Source organism: Hyalella azteca, unplaced genomic scaffold, assembly GCF_000764305.2.
Source record: "Hyalella azteca isolate HAZT.00-mixed unplaced genomic scaffold, Hazt_2.0.2 contig6929, whole genome shotgun sequence".
Taxonomy (NCBI): Eukaryota; Metazoa; Arthropoda; class Malacostraca; order Amphipoda; family Hyalellidae; genus Hyalella; species Hyalella azteca.
Window position 1 is genome coordinate 270,187 of NW_025937069.1, and position 20,770 is coordinate 290,956.

General features: G+C 39.7%; 1 protein-coding gene across 3 annotated transcripts; it reads right to left on the minus strand.

The window, feature by feature from the left end:
* Positions 1 to 26: 26 nt before the first annotated feature.
* Positions 27 to 20,531, minus strand: LOC108671008 (leucine-rich repeat extensin-like protein 5). 3 transcript variants are annotated; one of them, XM_018158494.2, is made up of 9 exons: positions 20,454 to 20,531; positions 5,326 to 5,388; positions 4,290 to 4,991; positions 3,723 to 3,843; positions 3,366 to 3,469; positions 3,097 to 3,224; positions 2,290 to 2,398; positions 1,154 to 1,334; positions 27 to 1,123 (listed from the first exon to the last, which is right to left on the minus strand). In XM_018158494.2, the coding sequence occupies exons 2-8, from the start codon at positions 5,375 to 5,377 to the stop codon at positions 1,162 to 1,164; spliced, it is 1,389 nt and encodes a 462-aa protein (XP_018013983.1). In that variant the 5' UTR covers positions 5,378 to 5,388; positions 20,454 to 20,531; the 3' UTR covers positions 27 to 1,123; positions 1,154 to 1,161. The 3 variants fall into 3 exon arrangements, with proteins under 3 accessions (XP_018013983.1, XP_018013982.1, XP_018013984.1); XM_018158493.2 differs by having other exon boundaries at positions 27 to 1,334; XM_018158495.2 differs by lacking the exons at positions 27 to 1,123; positions 1,154 to 1,334 and adding an exon at positions 1,648 to 1,706.
* Between the last annotated feature and the right edge of the window lie 239 nt (positions 20,532 to 20,770).

Sequence of the window (20,770 nt, forward strand, 5' to 3'; positions counted from 1 at the left end):
TGACCTCAAGTTTTCGTCGACGAAAAACTGCGCTCTCTGTCACTCACTGCAGTGAGTACTGAGTTATATTTTTTAGAGTATCACCTGATCTAAGAGAATGCCTGTAATGAAATAATGCCGGTAATCAACAGAAAGTTAAATTCCTAACATTTTCTGTACCTTATCCACAGAGCTCATAAAAATGTTAATTAATTACAATTCCTTAATTATGGCAAAATATTAATTCCTTAATATTGGCAAAATAAACAATAAAAAATTCGTTTTATCAACGAAATTGGAAAAATTTCTGATAACGAGCTCGCTCTGAATATGAAATTGTTCAGGATAAACGAGTCAAGCTTTGTTTTGCCACACATGACGGGTAGAGCTTGCCATGCTGCAGCAAACGACAAGCGTTATATGCATCCTTCTTTTAAACGCATCCTCTCCCTTGGGTACTTTAAATAATACGAGTACACTACTACTAATGCATCCCTCTGAAGGGAGAGTGCATGAAAAACATTTAATTTAAACGCATTCTCTCCCTTGGGTATATCAAATAATACGAGTACACTATACTAATGCATCCCTCTGAAGGAGAGTGCATGAAGAACATTTAATTTGATACTACTTTTTTGTCAGGCCTTAAAGCGCCTTGTTCAGTCAGCGTTCTGGTGCACGTTGAACGTAAGAAGCATAAAACCAAACAATCTTCGTTATGGTCTACAAGCAACAACATTTTTACTTTTTTTTAATTAACAAGGAGCTTTTTCGCTCGTCTTATATCCATGCGTGCTCGAAATATTCAATTGCGTATAATTTTTATAAATAATGCCGAATTTTAAGACATTTAAATATACCTTATAGCTAAAAAGTTCCCTCATTAACTTAAAATCCCACAGTAACAATTTTGGCAGATTTTCGAACTTATTTATAACTAACTTGATGGCAATCCCTAAACATGAGCAATTTCTCTCCAACAATCACAACGCCTTAATGCATGGGAAAAAAGTACTATGAGCATCTGGGAACAAAGTACTCCGCACATCGTAGTATGCGTGGGAACAAACTACGATGCGTGAGAACAAAATGCTATGAGCAAACTCCGCACATCGCATCTTGTTAATAAGTATTGAAGAACCAGTCATCTCGTTAATAGGTATTGAAGAATAAGGCATCTCGTTAATAAGTATTGAAGAACCAGGCCAAGTCTTCGACGGTGAGCTCCCTGGCGGGCGCGAGTCTGAGGTGGGCTGGAGTGGGGCTCTTAGTGCACGTGGGCAGACGCTCCTCCTTGTCGCAGCGCTTCTTGTCCTCTGAGTAGCCGTACTGCTCTGGGCACTTGTACAGCAGCCCTGTACAACGCAAGAGTCACCATTAGTACTGCTCTGAGCACTTGTACAGCAGCCCTGTACAACGCAAGATTCACCGTTAGTATTGCTCTGGGCACTTGTACAGCAGCCCTGTACAACGCAAGAGTCACCATTAGTACTTTCTGTCGTACTGTTATGGGCACTTGTACAGCAGCCCTGTACAACGCAAGTGTCACCATTAGTACTTTCTGCCGTACAGCTCCGGACACTTGTACAGCAGCCCTGTGCAACGCAAGAGTCACCATCAGTACTTTCTGCCGTACTACTCTGGGCACTTGTACAGCAGCCCTGTACAACGCAAGAGTCACCATCAGTACTTTCTGCCGTACTGCTCTGGGCACTTGTACAGCAGCCCTGTACAACGCAGGAGTCACCATTAGTACTTTCTTTGGACGTGTGCACTTCTCAGCTGGACAGCAAAACGGCTACCCTTTAACCAACAGCGTTGTAGCGTGCCCTTGTACAACAATTTAATTGTAGTGTGCCCAGGTACAACAAGTTGTAGCGTGCCCTAGTACAACAAGTTAATTGTAGTGTGCCCAGGTACAACAAGTTATAGCGTGCCCTGGTACAACAAGTTGTAGAGTGCTCTGGTACAACAAGTTGTAGCGTGCCCTGATGCAACAAGTTGTAGCGTGACCGGGTACAACAAGTTGTAGCGTGCCCTGGTACAACTAGTTGTAGCGTGCCCTGGTACAACAAGTTGTAGCATGCTCTGGTACAACAAGTTGCAGCGTGCTCTGGTACAACAAGTTGCAGCGTGCTCTGGTACAACAAGTTGTAGCGTGCTCTGGTACAAGTTGTAGCGTGCCCTGGTACAACAAGTTGTAACGTCAACAAGTCCGCGATAAAAATTACAATATTAGGCTATGCTGAATAAAGGAGTTATCATTCATGTTCTCTTAAGCGCCGCGTATGCGTTGCAATGTTTTCTCACCCTTGAGGAGTCCGGAGTCGAGCTCGACGCACTTGTAGAAGCGGATGCAGTCGCCTTCGAAGGGGTAGTAGCCCTTTGCCGGGCAATCGTACAGCGATGAGGGGTCAACCTTAAATTCAGAGGACAATTAGTCAGATTGTATAAGAATTAGTTTAAATAAATCATACTGGTTTAAAATTAATTCTTTAGGATATCAAAGTCATTATTTTCTAGGATTGGTTAATCTTTCTTACAAACGATATGGCGATTTATTAATAACTTGTGAATGAAAACAACTAATTTTGAACTAGTCCCTATCAGCCTTATGGGAAATGATATTGAGCGCTTATTTCTATTACATTAGTTACTTCATAATATTTAGGAATCGTTTCAAAGTGAGCCGGAATTTTGGTATCTTATCAAGAAAAGGCCTTGTCGCAGAAACCTGATTTACAACAATCTAAAAACCCATTTTAATTAATACCTACTCTAATTACTGCTGTCATAGTTAAATCCAAATGAAAAATTTTTGGAAACGAGTACATTTCTCTGGCTGTGGGTTTTTCTTATCCTTAAAAGAATGGTAGACCGGAATTATGACAACTGATTTTGCTTGAGTGCATATGTTCCTTCCCTGATAGCTCAAAGCTTTACTATGAAATAACTTCACAGTTTTACTTGCTGCTTCTGAAGAGATAGTCGCGAAAACTAGATAGGTACTCAGGATGTTGAACCATCCTGTACATATGTCTGTCCTATGTTATAATTACTCCCGGTGTTTGTAGAACATTCCTGTACATATGTCTGTCCTATGTATGCATTACTTACTCCCTGTGTTGTAGGCGAGTCCTCAGTTGTGGTGGCGTCGGTGACACTCGTGGAGGTGGTGTCGGTTCCATCGCTGCCCTCAGGCGTCGGCTCTGGGGCGATTTGCCCCGAGCACGTCGCAATGGTGGCTGCAAATCAACGAAAATCTAACACTTGTCTAAGATATTTAAATTGTTTTAAATCATCTGGTCTGACAACATCCCGCAGAATCTTTTACTTACAAGACTGTTTCTAAAACTTTTCGTGACCATTAATTGCGTAAAGCTCACCAGGATCTGCGCAGTTCTGTCCCGCCTCGTTGAAGATGAGGCCTCGGGGACACGTTAGCATCGGGAAGACCCAGTCTGAGCCGTCCCATTGGCAGCGGTAGTATCTGATTAGAGTCAATTGCCGCGTCAAAAAAAGGTGTAAAGAAAACATTCCCACCGTAATCAAACTATCACTGGATAATTTTTGATTCATTATACGAGAGGCAAAAGTGCTGTATGCGAGAACTAAAAGTGTTTCTAAAAATTCCTCATGAAGCAAGCATTTACGATCGATAACAGTAAAATCACGTTCATTGATTAACTATGATTTAATAATGATTTTGGTCTGTATCATGCGGGAGGTATTAAAATACAGACCTGTTGCAGTAGAGGGGATGGCGGCGGTAGGCTTGCCCCGAGAAACACTCCAGAGTGAAGGGCATGGGTGGGGCAGAGCCATCTGTCACAGGGGGTGAAACGGGCCCCACTTGTCCTCCACCTTGGGGTTTAAAATAAATATAATGCAAACGATCAGTAATGCCATACCGTATAAATATTTTTGTTCACACGACTTGGTGGCTCAGTGGTTACAATTCAGAGTACCAAGATTGGCGCAGGGAGGCGCGGGTTCGATCCCAGCTCTGTGCGCCAGTTTCTGGTCAGAATCGGCTAGGAGTCCGGGTGGTTAAGCAAAGCAAATTGAAGCAGTGAGTGGCGCGTTCGAGACTGCAACAAGCTGTGAATATTATGCGATGTTAAGAATCGGCCACAGGCCTACGTCCTGATCAATGCTGAAACCGCTATTATTATTATTATTATTATTATTATTATTATTATTATTATTATTATTATTATTATTACTATTATTATTATTATTATTATTATTATTATTTTATCATCATTATTATTATTGTTATTATTACTATTATTATCATGAGGACTGACCGGGTTGAGGGTAGCCCACTCCGGGTGCCACAGGGGGTTGAACAGGTGGCTGCGGAACGACTCCAGTCCCTGGTCCATAACCTCCACCACCAGGCGCTCCACCTGCTCCAGGCGCTCCACCTGCTCCGGGCTGAAGAGGTCCTGACCCAATTGGTACCAGGCTGGAGGCCAGCATATACTCGCACTCTGGTCTCTTAGGTACCACCCAGGCGATGTGACTGCAAGTGTCCAACTCGTCGTCGAAGATTGTGCCGAGTGGACAATTGAACTGGAAGACGGTGTAGGAAGACCCGGTGCCTGTCCAGTCGACGCAGCGGTAAAAGTTCACGCACGAGCCCGGAGTTGGGAAGAACCCAGGGTACAAGCATGTAGGAATGGACGCGGGGGAAATGTTCCCAGGTACTACTATTGGTGTCTGTGGCGGCTGGGTTCCACTAGGGTATCCTTGCTGGGGAAAACCAGATGAGGTTACCGGTGCTGGGGAAACGGGTGGGTAAGTCCCAGCAGGCACTGAAGGTGCTCCTGATCCTCCGGGTTGTGGGTACCCAGCAGGAGTCTCTGCAGGACCTGTTGGCTGTGGGTATCCTCCGGGTGCAGGCTGCCCGCCTACAGGACTTTGTCCGTATGGGTCCTGGCGCGGTCTGCCCCACAGCGACTGTTGACGAACTCGGCGCTGGCCCAGCTTGGCGCCGCGAGCGCGGCCTGCGAAGTGACAATGGGTTTCATGATTTATTTTAAAGATTTGTGCATTTTTCTAAAATTCCAAGTTGATTAGCACTATAAATTGGTCAGGTGATCTGTTTTTGCGTTTTTTTCGTAGTCTAGATGGTTTGCGTAAAATTGTATCTCATTTAAATTTAAACATCGTTTGGAAAATAACCTAAAACAAATATTTGGATTCAAATCATGACAACTTTAGATGCTGGCCTTGCCCATAAAAAAGGCATAAAATGTTTGACGTTTTGACACGTATTGAAGGATTTAGGAGGCATGAGTAAATTTCGAGAATATTTTTTCTGCTCTAACTTGTGCATACCTTCAGCAGCTGCCACCGCCACCAGAAGAATGAATGCAAGAGTTTTGTTCATGTTGTCGCGATCTGCAAAGAAAAGCGAAGACTGATAGCCACGTACATAAACATATATAGATTGCGGTGACATGTTATCTCATAATGATAGTGTAAACGTTTGTGGCCGGAAGAAACTTTTGCCATGAAGGATATAAAGCATAACATATCAGTTATGAATCAACTTATCGATGAATGAATACATGATAGGGAGCTGAATTATTTATTTAATGCATTTTATATGCAGCTGATCTTGGCTCCTTTTCCTTCTCATTCAGCGACTCTTTTAAAAATCACCTATTGGAAAGATACCAATGATGCGATATCAGAGAAGCAGTAACGTGGTTATCATTCATAATTATGGATTACTCTCCGTATCAGCCTATGGTTGACGATGTACAGTATTGCCTTATTTCCCGTGTATTTTTCTGTTTAATATAGTTCTCCCTGAATAAAAATTGTTATGAGGAGAGAAAACGTGGAAGTCTACGGTATTGCGCAATTTCTATTGAACATTTCAATGACGCATCCCCATAATTAAAATATCCAAATCTTAACACTCATATTGTCTTCGGTTGCTTTCGGCTTAGTGCTCATTCATCTCCGAGAAACGATTGTAATTATTTCCTTCTAACTGCCATGCATAATTCAAGCGTGCAAATAAATTTTGTTTCCGTCGGCAGACGTGAAAATAAATTTGTTTTCATTACATGAATTAAATTTTCTTTGTATTGATAAGAGAGTAACTTGCATTTCCTGAGTTTAAAAATATTGTATGTCCTGCACTGTCTTTAAATTATTTTTCATACCTAATTAGTACAGTACTATAACATACTAACAATCCAAAGTAAGAATTTAACCGCAAAGAAATGAAAAATAAGATGTATTATTTATTCCTGAAACATTTTGGAGACCAGATCCATCATCAGTTCAAAAATTTTACACTGAACTTTTGACCTGATGATGGAGTTCTAAAAAAAGTTATTTTTAAAAAGTCAATTTTAGAACTGATGATGGAGTTCTAAAAAAAGTTATTTTTAAAAAGTTAATTTTAGAACTGATGATGGAGTTCTAAAAAAAGTTATTTTTAAAAAGGTAATTTTAGAACTGATGATGGATGAAGTCCTCGAAACGTTTCCATGAACATCTTCGGTATTTTTTTTGCTTCTCGATCAATGATCTATTTGTGATCTTGCGATTTAAACAGACTGATGATTTGAGTACTTATTAACATATACAAACAATATTAAATAACGACGAGCTTGTAATGAAATGCCTCCCAGCCCATGAAAGGACATATATAGTCATTCCGTTGTCACAAGTAAACTAGCGGAACTCTTTTCAAAGATCGTTGTGTATGAGGAGGCACACGTTATTCAGCAACGAGATCGGCTAAACTTGAAACAAAAACGGCAATCATTTGCCATGCGTCTGTGACAGACGCCGACTGCATGTATGGTTTTTCTTGTGAGTGACTCGACTCATCTGAGTCATGCCTCGATTGCCGTCCCCGGCTCGCGACCGGGTTAGAGTTGACTGACTTGACTCATCCGAGTCATGCTTCGATTGCCGTCCCCGGCTCGGGACCGGGTTAGAGTTGAATGACTTGACTCATCCGAGTCATGCCACGATTGCCGTTCCCGGTTCGGGACTGGGTTCGAGTTTAGTAACTCGACTTATCCCAGTCATGTCTCCAACTCCCGTCCCCGATAAGTAACAGGGTTCGAGTTGAGTGACTTGACTCATCTTGGTCATACCTCCGCCTGCTGTCCCCGACTCGGCCCAGGCCTTCAAGTTCCAGTCAGTAAACAAATTGAACAGCAAGAAGTGTGTGTGCCCTAGACAAAGAAGAGTTCAATTCCATTTTTACCGTTCCACCCGTTCGTTTGACACCAGAATTCAATAGCACGTTGTTCTCAGTAGAGATCTGAACGAGTTCATCCATATAGTGTCTCTTTCTATCTTGATAAATTGTGTATTGTTATAGATAATGAGGCAGAATACGGTCTAAGTTCGAAGAATACGAGGTCTTCAAGTACGTTGGCTTGTCGTCATACAGAACGGACGTAGGATTTTGAGCTTTCCGCTCTGCCAATATTGGCTCTATGCCTGAGTACGTTACATCAAAAAAAGGTGGTTGTAGCCAACGGTCGATGAACGACGAGTGTTTGCACCATGCACCAGCAGCAATCATGCGTGGACTTAAAATCAAAGCTAAAGGATACTTTTTTACAATTTTCACGCACAGCGAATCTCACTCATGTTCAACGCATGTTAACCTCATGTTAACCTTAAGTTCAACCTCGTGTTAACCACTAGTTGAACCTTATGCTAACCGTACAATTATTACCAGAATTATTGATTTTGGTTATTTCATTTACCTACAAACGTACCGTTATAACTTGAAAATAGTGAAGAAAATTTATCCGGGATATTTGTGCATGATGATACTAGGTCTCAGCACTGCACATATATAGAATCGGATAAAGAGCGCAAACATCATTGAGAACGAGCAGAAATCAATAAATTTACACACTTTTACGAATACGATAAATAAGATTGGCCGATTAGAAACCTCAACGTAAATTTCGGAACTGACAAGTTAGATTTCAATGGATGTTTTCAGGAAGTAACTGCATGTGAGATGCCAAGTAACAAACTCAGACCACATCGAGATTGGCTCAATAGACGTAGTCTGAAGGCCTAGTTACATGGATGAGATGACGTTGAACTATGGCGAAAAATATTTAGAGAACTTAAGCTTCGACCGAGGATCTGTCAAATAGAGATCATGAAATAACAGCAGAAAAGTGACCAAAAAATAGATGGCGTCTGCCTTGATCAAGATTTCGTTGAATAATGATACCCAAACAACAGATATTGGGCGTGATGGAAAATCCGTTTAATTGTAATCGGTAAATATCAAGGCAGCTTGCGTGGTCGAGGATTCACTTCTTCCCAACTCGCCTCAAGATTGTCTTTGCCTGACATCAACCTTGACTAAAGTGATTCGTCTTCTTCAGGTTTGTTTGAGTGCACTTCTTTTGGTTTATTTTTCCATGCCGACATCTAGTTTGAGGTTACCGTCAGTAGGCTGGCTTGGATCCAGCGCGGTCTTGATCCAGCTTCTTTCTGTCCGTGTCGGTCAACAAGTTCGTCCTTTAATCGTGCTATCTTGCCTGTATTGGTGAATTACTGCGTCAATAAACGGACTCGTGAACCCGGAACCTGGCACCAGCTCGTTAGCAAGTCACATTCCATTTAGTGCGTGAGTAAAAGCTTTCATTGGCGTTACCAGCGCATTCCCATCAACCTCCATTAATACAACATTACAACCTCCAGCCATTCCCAGCAAATCAGAAGGATTATTCAGCCATTACTCGACGTATAAATGTTTATTAATTTTGATTATTTATTACCGCTGCAGTAATATGTTTTAGATTTAAAAAGTCTAAGAGTTGTTACCTAATGATAAATTTCAAAATTATTATTTTATTCTGGTCATTATACTTCGAACACTTACTACTAAAAAGTTTCTTTACGAATTATTTGGTCCAAATTAACAAATATTATATATTAACAATTTTATTCGGCGCTGGATCAGTGACATTTGAGACAAAAATATTTGTTATAATTACTAAGTATATAGTTTAAAAATTTACAAAATACCAAATCCGCATCCAAAGAAGATCCTATAAATGGGGTTCCTGAAAAACGGTTCAAAATCGCAGTCTTGACCAATTTTTCGGACGCACGTGCTGGTTTTTTATAGCAACATTGTAGGACTGGACTTATTAAAAGCAAGTAAAAAGGCTCACTGCTCAAACAAATCACAGTTTTTTCCACAAAATTTAAACGTACCATTTCCATGAATGCATTATACTCTCAATACCGGTTCCTTCAGTACATGAAGTTTATAAGAAATCTAGGTCAGATGATGTACAGCGTTTGCGTGATGATACAGAGCGGTGGCAGCACAATACTTAACTGGACGTGCGTAATCTGTTAGAGCGCTCTAGTTGGTAATTTTGTTGTCAAGTCTGTAGCCGTTGCTAACATGAGTAAGTATGCAGCCTGCCATATACATAGTCTATACTATTGGAAGTATGCAGCCCGCCCTAGTCTATGCTATTGGCAGTATGCAGCCCGCCCTAGTCTATACTATTGGAAGTATGCAGCCCGCCCTAGTCTATACTATTGGAAGTATGCAGCCCGCCCCTAGTCTATACTATTGGAAGTATGCAGCCCGCCCCTAGTCTATACTATGGAGCCCTGCATGCATTGTGAACTATATATGACAACTGGCATGGCGCGCCCTCCGCCGGCCGGTAAAGGGAGCACAAAGCCTATTATCTCGTACCGTTCTGAGTGCCTTTCATGTAAACTAACGGGATCTGAACCCCAGTTTGGAGTGAGGCCTTTTACTGCAAGTGGGGCAGCTTATTGGCATTATTGGGTTCGGTCCGTAGGCAGATAAGTAGAGAAGTCAGAATGGTTTATGGCTGTGAGAGTTTAGGGGTCATGGATTGTGCCCTCACTTTCAATGGTACTAGAAACGCAGAAGAGAATTCAAAAGTGAGTACGTTCGTTCTTAAATTGTATGTGAAAATTTATACTGGATGAATCACGTACATAAATTTGATAATTAAAAGTCATATATTAATTTTTGAATATATAAAACTATTAAAGGAGCAAGTACTTCACAGCAATATACTTGGCTAGATAAAGTTATTTTATATCTCAAGTTTAACAGTTTAGTAGCCCGTAGTATTATCATGAACGAGTCGCTCGTGCATCTAGTATCATGAACAGTTCCTGAGCGTCTCCATACACAAACAACTTATTAAATTTAACTAATTAATTAATTAAATCGAAAGTAATTGATTAATTAAATCGATTACTTAATTTAATTAAAATATTTCATTAATTTATCATTATTAAATTTAAGTAGTCTTCTCTGGCTAAAATATTATATATATTTTTTCTTCGAAGTCCCAATAGGTCCTTGAAAGCGGGTCAGAGGCGTCAAGTTCACTTGCCCCTACAAATGATCTTAGATCCAATGATCAAATTACCGACGTGTTCGGTTGCTGGTCTATAAAGTACAAGACTTGTGTTCGATAATGCATGTAACTTGTGGCCCTGTAACTGGAACAATGCAACGGTGTACTATTGCCACCTTGGCCGCTAATCATAGTTATCTTGATCTCGTAACCAAGGCAAGTATATAGGACTTGCCTTGTAGGTTCGGCCACCAGAATAATCGAAATATGGGGAAAATACAGTAGCTATGAATTTTTCCTCAACATACTTATACGTAAACCCGCACATATCATTTCTGTTTTTAATTTGTTGTTTACTCAAAAAAAACTTTAGTGTTTTTTTGAAGACGGACTGAAGCTTGATTTATATTACTTCGCCAAGGAACACGACCAATAACACTATTAATTAGTACGAATTAAGAGAATCTGATAGATCCGTATTTAAATTACCGATACTTGACATTATTTTGCTTGGAAATAACGGCTTGGAAATGTCGTTCACCTTCGGAGTATATATGAGACTAATAAATGAGCAGATTAACGGCGCTTATAGAGGAAGTGAGTGACGGCCCTATGTATAATTGTTGTATTGTCAACCTCAATCAACACATCATACATAAAATACAGCACACTGCAGTAATTAAGTATCATCTTCGGATCTTCATTAAACCGTTTAATCAACAGTAAAAAACCGTTTAGTTGATATCGCAGAACAATGACTGATAAGACAATGGAAGTTGATTGCTCTGGTAAATCAAATTTAATTTGCCTCAAAAATCTTGATGGTTGTAAAATCGTGGTGAAAATTAAAAAAAAAACGAATCAACTTTTCCTCTATCGATCGCTACTAATTTTAGAGGTCATTTTAGTAAGGAGTGAATTAGTATTGATAATTTTTACGTTAATTTCTCCTTCTATGTTCTATAACTATGTATCATTTTATTTACTGCTTACCATGACATGTAATTTCAAATTTTCTAACTAATGTTTGCTGGCTCCGTCAGATCATTCATACTGCAAACTCATATAAAGTGCAAGCCCACTTAAATCATTCACTGGACAATTGAAAGTCTCAACAAAAGAGCTGTAAGCAAGTTAGATCGTCCAGAACATTATTAATTATTACTACATTATAGGTCGTCCAGACCAATTTTTATTGATCCATTAGCAGATGACAAAATGTTACCCGCGGCAGGATGGCGGATTGCGACACCGTGTAGTGTCCTTGATCTCTTATGTGATCCTTGCCAAATTAGACAGGATGTATTGTTATTCAAATGAGATAATGTGAGGCATTTGAAATGCAAATACTCGATATTTACACAGGCTTTTGCATGAGCTTTATAGAATAGAATAGAATAGAATAGAATAGAATAGAATAGAATAGAATAGAATAGAATAGAATAGAATAGAATAGAATAGAATAGAATAGAATAGAATAGAAGTGTCGGCGTTGAAGAAATAGGCCCATGGCCTGTTGTACCTAAATACTTCGCCACTGAACGTACAGTAAACATGCGAGTTGTAACTGTTATTAGAATCCAGGACACGCGTCTTGAATATTAAACAAACATTTTCATATCAATTGAAGCAGGTTTGTAGGGGTCATTCGTTGAATTTTAAATTAATGTGATAATTGAAATTTCTTGAAACGTTAGGTTTTTGCACTAAATTACCATTTTATTCGATTATTATCGCTTAGAATTGTAATGAAATTGTTTAATTTTGAAAAAAACATTTCAAAGATAAAATATGCCAGCACAAGAATGACGTCACCTATATAGTCCGGCAACTATATATAGTTGTAATGCAGCTGGAATGAATTTCGGCAGTGAATTTCTAGTGAATTTCTTCCGAACTCTGCCCTCTTAATGACAATTAATTTTCAATTAATTTGCGATTTGTGTATTGTTTCTCAATCCACTGATTTTCCCTCCAAAGGTCCTTGTCAATATATGGCTATTCAGTCGTTCAAATCACGCTATATAGGCATTTATATCCATTTTTTTCAGTAAGTATTATTTTTAAATGCTTTTTCCGGCCCAAAGTACATACATCGCCTCGCCCGCTGCACTCAATCGCAATTCCGAGAAAATAAATGCTGCTGCTGTTAACTCGCTCTTTGCAGCAAACTTGTGCGCAAACTTGATTATTTGATTATTATTATTTTAAACTTATGCACAAACTTGATTATATGATTATTATTATTTTAAACTTGTGCACAAACTTGATTATATGATAATTATTTTAAACTTGTACACAAACTTGATTATTTATTCTACGTTTATTTGGCTCCTCGGACTCAGTTTGCGTGCATTCAGATTCTCCGGTCGAATTAGGCCGCTGCTCATTCCTGAAGCGCTTTCCAAGAAGCTGCTGAGGAACTAACTTGTTGGATGTTTGTCCTGCTTTCATTATAAATAAACGTGGCTCAGTAAGAATGCCCTGCATAATAAATTCATGAATTGTGATTAAATATCACAAACGATATTCTGCAACACGGTAAGTCCTTCTTTGCATTTTGTCTCTTAATTCCTGTTTATTGTCCCCTGTTCATTGTTAATTGCCTGTTAATTGCCCACCGTTTTTATTTCAAGCATATATAATTCAAGCAGTTCGGATATTTTAACCCTATGCTTATTGCATTGCATTTAGGTAAAACTTTACAAAAACTCGATCGGTACGATTACAACGTTGTAAAATTATGCGAATTGACCAGGGTTATCTAACCAAACTATTACTGTGGACTTTATTTTCTTCGTCAGTTTATTTTATAGTATTTGTTTTTGTTTTGAAATTACCGTTGTGTTTAAAAAAGAGTGAAAGGATTCCTCCGAATTTTCTTCACTTCGACGACCGCGAAGTTCCTTTTCGACGCGGTCGCCAACCAAGCGTGACCGCTCATTTCGTCTGTGTTCGCCTTTTTCTTCAGAAACACGACTTGTGGGATAGCGTATTAAATTGATTCGATGATTTTTGATGTACGTAGGCGATATTTTCTTCTTATCGTTTACAAACATGAAGACTTCGTTTGATAAAAGTGTGTGTAACAGGATTGTTGCGGCCGGCAAGACACGTTATGAAGATCGCCCGCGTCGGGAGGAAGCATTATTCTATCACTGTTGCTGGGAGCGGCTTTGTGTCAAGCCAAAAAACGTATCTTTTCTTCGTCAATTGAAAGCCTGCGGTAAAACTCCAGCCTGCGGTTGTAACGTAGCTGAGGACTTTGCACTTGAGATGTCAATATTTATATACGACGCGGTTGAATTGCTGAAGCGACAGAGAGAAATGTTCTGCGATTGCTTGTTGCGATGGGATGAATTTTTTTACTTGTGCAGATTTCCGTTAAATTTCTTCACAAGCCAAATTGGTGGCATTTTTATACCAATTTTATTTGGCAATAAGCATGTCATAAATATTGTAAAAATCAATTCCAACTTCCTGTGACGTACATACAAGACCAAGATAGTATCAAATTTCCACATATGCACCAATAATCAACAATTTAGTCGCTATGATGTTTAATTATGCTTCAGTGACGAAGTAATTTTCCCTGCATAAATTGCTCTCTTATCTTGACAATTTCCTGCGATGAACCCCAAAGCTGCTGTCCCTGAACCCAGCCGTGAGCAGCCCGCGCGTCCGCTATATATAAGTCTGCATTTAATTATCCCGTATTTAAATATTACATGGCTTGATTTATGCCGAATTTAAATATTACAAGGCTTGATCCGCAGCTGCGTTGAAGAGTGGCCGTCTTATCGCCAAATGGAATCGACGGGCGGCCCATACTTTCAAAAAAATATAACTCAGTACTCACTGCAGTGAGTGACAGAGAGCGCATTTTCTCGTCGACGAAAACTTGAGGTCACGGACGGACAGACGGACGGACAGACAGACGGACATGGCGAGCACAATAGTGCATTTTTTCCATAAATGAGAAAATGCGCTAAAAAGTTAAGAGATCGTAAGTTCATCAGCCAATCATTGACGGCCTTTCAAGCAAAATCCACCAATCATAGACAAGAAAATAGAGCATAAGTATACTTACGTTCACTTAGCGAGTTTTGAAAGTATTGCCCCAGGCGTCACGGATGCGCGCTAATCCTGCGTCTCCCTAAAGCTTTTACAATATTTGAATTGAACTGCGTTTGTTAGGATTTGCACAAACTAGTTCTGCTCTCCTTTATTGTTTGTGTATGTGTATGTAAAAATTGTGACTACATGCATTCTTTGATCTCGTAGGTATTTTTATCAAGCTGCATCAAATTTTTTCTAAACGGTCATCTGGTTCATAAATTAGTCAACAAAATCCTGTTAACAAAGGCAGAAGAAAATTCTAAGAAGCAAGAAATTAAAATTTCACAATTTGAGTTATCAAAAAAGAGACCACAGAAAGACATGTAGAGTATACACAAATTTTTAGCATGGGGGTGATTAAGTTAAGGATTCTGCGCATCCGTGAAATTCCATTTGTGATCGAAGCAGGATTCAGTTAAGTGCCTTCCCAGGTTCGATTGATTTCTGTTCAAAAATCCAGTGCGGTTGAAGGTAACTGTGAGTTGATTATACCGAGCAGCTCCTAACTGTGAACCTCAGGATCGGTATTGAAATAAAATAGATAGTCTTTTTGAGGACAAGCGAAGCGTTCACAGAACTCCGTTGTTCGCCTTCATGGAATCGTTACTGTTTTACCGACGCGCCACTCCCATCGTGAGAAACAACACCCGTAGCAACACAACAAAGCGTTCGTAATAGTTTTACCACCACTCACCCGTGAGAAACAACACTCGCAGCAACACAACAGAGCGTTCGTAATAGTCTTACCACCACTCACCCGTGAGAAGCAACACTCGCAGCAACACAACAGAGCGTTCGTAATAGTTTTACCACCATTCACCCGTGAGAAGCAACACAACAGAGCGTTCGTAATAGTTTTACCACTACTTACCCGTGAGAAACAACACCCACAGCTGTGAGGAATAATGATTGACTCACACAATATGACAAAAGAAAGTCATATGAATTCAATACAGATTTATTGAAATTTATGCAAATGGATGTGATGAAATTCTCTTCAGGATGACAGCTAAGTTGAACAGCGACAGGTATCAGTAAATTTATTTGATTAAGCATATAGCGAGAGATTCTTTGAAACGCAGTTTGAAGACTATGGTAAAAAAAATTGGTCCGGTTGGCAAAGAAAAATTCTCAAAGGCGTTTCCCCATTCGGTTCCTCGATAAAGAAATGGAAAATTAGCGACTTGCCTATTGAACGGATACTACTGTAATAATATGCTAAAAGTAATTGGGACCTCACAAATAAATAACAAAATGGGACCTCACATATAAATAACAAAAGTAACAAACCTAAGAAGCTAAGATGTTGATAGAGTTTAGGATATATATTAGGATACTTCTTAGTGGTAAATGTTTACAGGAAGGTGGTAAATAGGAAACTTATGAGAAATCAGTAAGACGAGGGAACTCTAGACGGAAAGGTAGAATAGGAAAGTTGGAGATTCGACCTTTGAAATTATAGAAAGATTATAAGAAACGTAGGTCTTGGCTATGGAAACTGGATCCCTGACAAAACTGACGACCACGCTTCAATGCAATGCAATCACAGCAGCACATCTATACCAGCATCACCAGTACCATCTGCAATTAACACAAGGCCTTCAGGAACAACATCCTCATAAGAACATTGGTAGCCTCATAGCAACATTGGTAGCCTCATAACAACATTGGTAGCCTCATAACAACATTGGTAGCCTCATAACAACATTGGTAGCCTCATAACAACATTAACAACATTAGTAGCCTCATAACAACATTGGTAGCCTCATAACAACATTAGTAGCCTCATAACAACATTGGTAGCCTCATAACAACATTGGTAGCCAGCAGTGCACGCAGTTCGTGGAAGTAACAGGTAATAGCCACGGCGCAAGGCTGGCATGGTCGCTCGTGTCAATGACATCAGGATGTCCGTGCGCTGCTATACAGCAATGAGCTGCGGTGTGGCAAACGCGGAGGAATGTTTCATGCTGAGCTGTGCACGGTATTATTGCTGTACACAGCATTATAGGGTTGCTGCATGTCTCATGCTGCGCTGTAGCACCGCAGACTAAATAGAGCTACGGAAAAATATATGTTCAGATTTGAAATGCCTAGCACCACATCGAACCCTTAGGAAGTCTAGTAGCTACTTCAAACTATCGTCAGTCATGATACGAAAAGATCCGGTCAAATGACACGATTTTAGATCTTCTGTGAACAAGGCACGAAAATCGGCGACAGGCCACATCAGGCCTACACTTCAGCGTCGAGATCACTTGATATGTAATGTTATTATATAGTGCGGCCCAATTTGTTGCATTCTATGTAGCTAAGAATCACGTGTTAATCGCCCTACAGGAGTAAAGGATTTACGTTCACATTGTTTACAATTCAGTCCAAATTATTTGTCCTACATTTAAAAAGCATTTGTTGCAAATCCAGTATTATATCAAACCATGTCATCACAACAGCTATAGAGAACATCCCGGCCTCATCGATGCAAAATTAATTATTCATTTATTCGTCCAATTGAAGAGTTCAAATCGTCTTCTCGTTACACAATTTGAAGTACTTAAAAGTATTAGAATTCTGACTGGTTCATTGATCAAATTAATTAAATTAATTAATAAGTTTATTGATTAAATCAGATACACCATACAAGACTTTTATAGGAAAAAGTTTTGGCGTTTATCATGACAAGAATCGAATAAAGAGTGGTCGTTGACTCGTTCACTACGCGAGCTGTTCATAACCAAACTCCTCAATTAATACACTTTTGGAATTCCAATTTTTTTCACAAATGCAGTGAACGAATGAGAGAATTTCCTCAAGTGCTATAAAGGATTCGTTTATTTCTAGTTCACTTAACTTCTCGGTACAAACAAGGATAGAGGATTTGGCATGCGCGCTGCCTGAATACCCATGAAACTTCACTCAAACTGGGTAAAAAGATGACTACGTATGGTACACAAATTTTCATTGGTATTGCAGCACGCAGATTTTAATGCAGACATATATTGCTGCCTCTTCAATTCAACTGTTCGTTCTGAACGTTTCACAGGCCTAAACCAAAAACTAAGAGATTTCTCTTAAGTAGGTCGACACTTGCATGCGTGCGAACACTGCAGCGCCTTTGGCCAATGCCCCATTGCGAGGTCCAAACATGATGAACTCTTACAGAGAAAATTGCCTTGGCTCCATATGTGGGCAGTCGACGCGGGCACGTTCTTCCTGTTCATTACAGTCTCCCCACCTACAGCTCTCTAGTATGGAGATTCGTAACGTTGTAGCTCTTCGTGAATTTCTGACACATTTTCCTCTTCTATTTTAAAGTCTTGCTGAACCTTCAGAACGTTGTAGCCTGTCGTGAATTTCTGACACATTTCTCTTTCATTTTAAAGTCTTGCTGAACCTTCAGAATAAAGTCCTGCTGAACCTTCAGAACGTTGTAGCCTGTCGTGAATTTCTGACACATTTCTCTTTCATTTTAAAGTCTTGCTGAACCTTCAGAACGTAGCCTGTCGTGAATTTCTGACACATCTTTCTCGTTGATTTTAAAGTCTTTCTGACCCTTCAGTTTGCAGCTAACGGTAACTAGCCCCGGTTGAGGAGTGAGGCCAAATGGGTGACAGCTCGGACATGCTTTTTATGTAAGATGCCTAAATTGGCACGTACGTATATGGCGGCAAGCACAAGTCGGTGATCGATCACTGACGTCTGGAATGCATCTTGCTCGTCCCATTTGAACTAGTAAGTTTAATTGCGTGTATTTTCGATAAAAAGAGCAATATTTTCTAAGCCGGATGGTTTTTTTATCATTCAATGTGGGATACTCGGCATTTAAATTTTTTAAGTTAATTTTGAGCATGAGAAATTTAGATATATAACATTACTTAATGAGAACTTAGAGGCTATTCTCGAGTCAAAGCATATGTTCTCTATAATTTTTCTCGACATATCTAGTTTCAGAAATCTCGCTTGATAATTTAAAAAAAGGCATAGCATCATATGCATTACATATATGCTGTTCTAAATAATGACTTGCCGAATTTGTAGCGTTCCATAATGATTTAACTAAACTTTTTACTGCCCTCTGTTAACAATTAACTGTAAAAGTATGGTCTTCATCCTCATTACTTCAAAAGATTCATAGCTTCTCTGATCATTACGATAATATTGGAATGAACGTTAACAGAAAAGATGGAGCTTATGCACATACATGATACATGAGTCGCAATACAATGCACATACATGATACATGAGTCGCAGTACAATGCACATACATGATACATGAGTCGCAGTACAATGCACATACATGATACATGAGTCGCAACTTTCTAGGTAATGCACTTTCCTCGCCACTCATTCATAATGAAAGTGTGATACATATCGGATATACGATTTGTAGATATTAATTTATAGCAAAAAAGTTGCCTAGATGTTTAGATACAACTAGAAAATTCGAATTTATTACGTTTCAGAAATATATTGCTTCTTTTTTAGACAGGCGACTTTAGTGGCATTGATAGACGTTAGGTATTTCCGATTGAAATGCCAAGCCCTTGATCAAATAAAGGTGTGTAGCATAGGTATGTTTATTTTTCATCTAATATCTATAAGATGGGTTTATAAATTTAATATAATTATAGATTTTAATTACAGTTTTTGCATGGCATCCACGCTGCAGCGATTATATACTCTAGACATAAGTAAGTGGATGGGTGCTTATTGCATATAAACTGTACGCAACTCAGAGGTCGTCAGTTTCATGGTATGCAATTTTTACGACTTTCATACTCAATGAATTTGTAAGATGTCGTCGCATGAGTATACATTTCTCAAACTTAGCGTAGAATTGACCTCTCAATGTCATGAATCACGGAGGAACAACTGAAAAAATTCCTTAAATTAAATATTCCCCCATGTGCATAAATGAATATATTTTACCTAATCTTACCGATAATAGTACCTATATTGTATATGTACTATTGTGCATGGCCAATATACGAACAATATAACACTGCAGCGAGTTTAGAGTCACATCGCCCCATGACACATGTTAATGAGCAACGTTCCTCAGTGTGATGTCAATAAATCAAGCGATGGGTGTACAATAAAACTGTTATTTGCTTGAGCCTGCGCTGGATTGCAGTGCAATGGACATAAGTAGCGCTCAGTCAACGAGATAAATCAAAGCTCAGTCCCTGATTGCTGGGCACCTGTTGACAAGTAGCCGCTGAGTGGGGCATGGAGACTGCAGCTGATTTGTGCCTGTGGCCCGCTCAGTCTTCATGATCAATTTGTCCCGTAGCAAATGAAGGGTTATTTTTAGCTCATTTTTTCGCTTCGAATCACCGACATGTGGAACAGCCTCCCCGATGACATCGTTGGAGCTCCAAGTATGAACGCGTTCAAGAACAGACTAGATAAAGCTATGGAAAAATATATGTTCAGATTTGAAATGCCTAGCTCCTCATCGAACCCGGTGGAAGTCTAGTAGCTTCTTCAAACTATCGTCAGTCATGAAAAGATCCGATCAAATGATACGAGTTTAGATCTATGAACAAGGCACGAAAAGGAAAAGAATCGGCGACAGGCCACATCAGGCCTACATTTCAGCGCCGACATCATTATGTTATGTTATGTTATGGAAAAAATGCCCTATTGTGCTCGTCGTGTCCGTCTGTCTAAATAAAATAAATAAAAATTAATTATAATCGATTATTAGCATAAATTTCTACATACCTAACGACTTCGATGAATTAAGTAACATTTGTAATATTCATTGAACAAATCACAGCATGTCTAAGCAAGTCAAGACCTAAAAGTATCTTATTTTCCAGATCGTAATATTTCAACGCGAATTTTTCCTCCCACATCTTATAGGTAACATCTGCATACAACGTAAGAGACATCCATGTAATTCTAGCGACCCTGCGAGGACAATAATCGTCCGTGATCCTGACCCTGGCCAAAGGACGCCAGTGAACGTACCTGCAGGAACGTGTGTGACAAGGCCGCTTCCTTCATGCACTCCCTACACTCAACTGACCCCGGAGCGCCAATGCAGCGAGATTTTCAAGCTCGGTTGGTTGCAGCTGAGGTGCCTCAACCGCAAGCCAACCTGTGACGTCACGCTTCTGACCAATGACCGGCCTTGCTGCGCGCCCCTCCATGGCGCAGCGGCCTCATTGGTTCCTCCTCCGCATTTCCGAGACAGCAATGCACCCCAAACGCCTGGGGCCGGAGCTCCAATTGTCCTGTGGCTTGCATGAGATCGTTTCTAATTTCCCTTATGGAGCTTTGGGTTA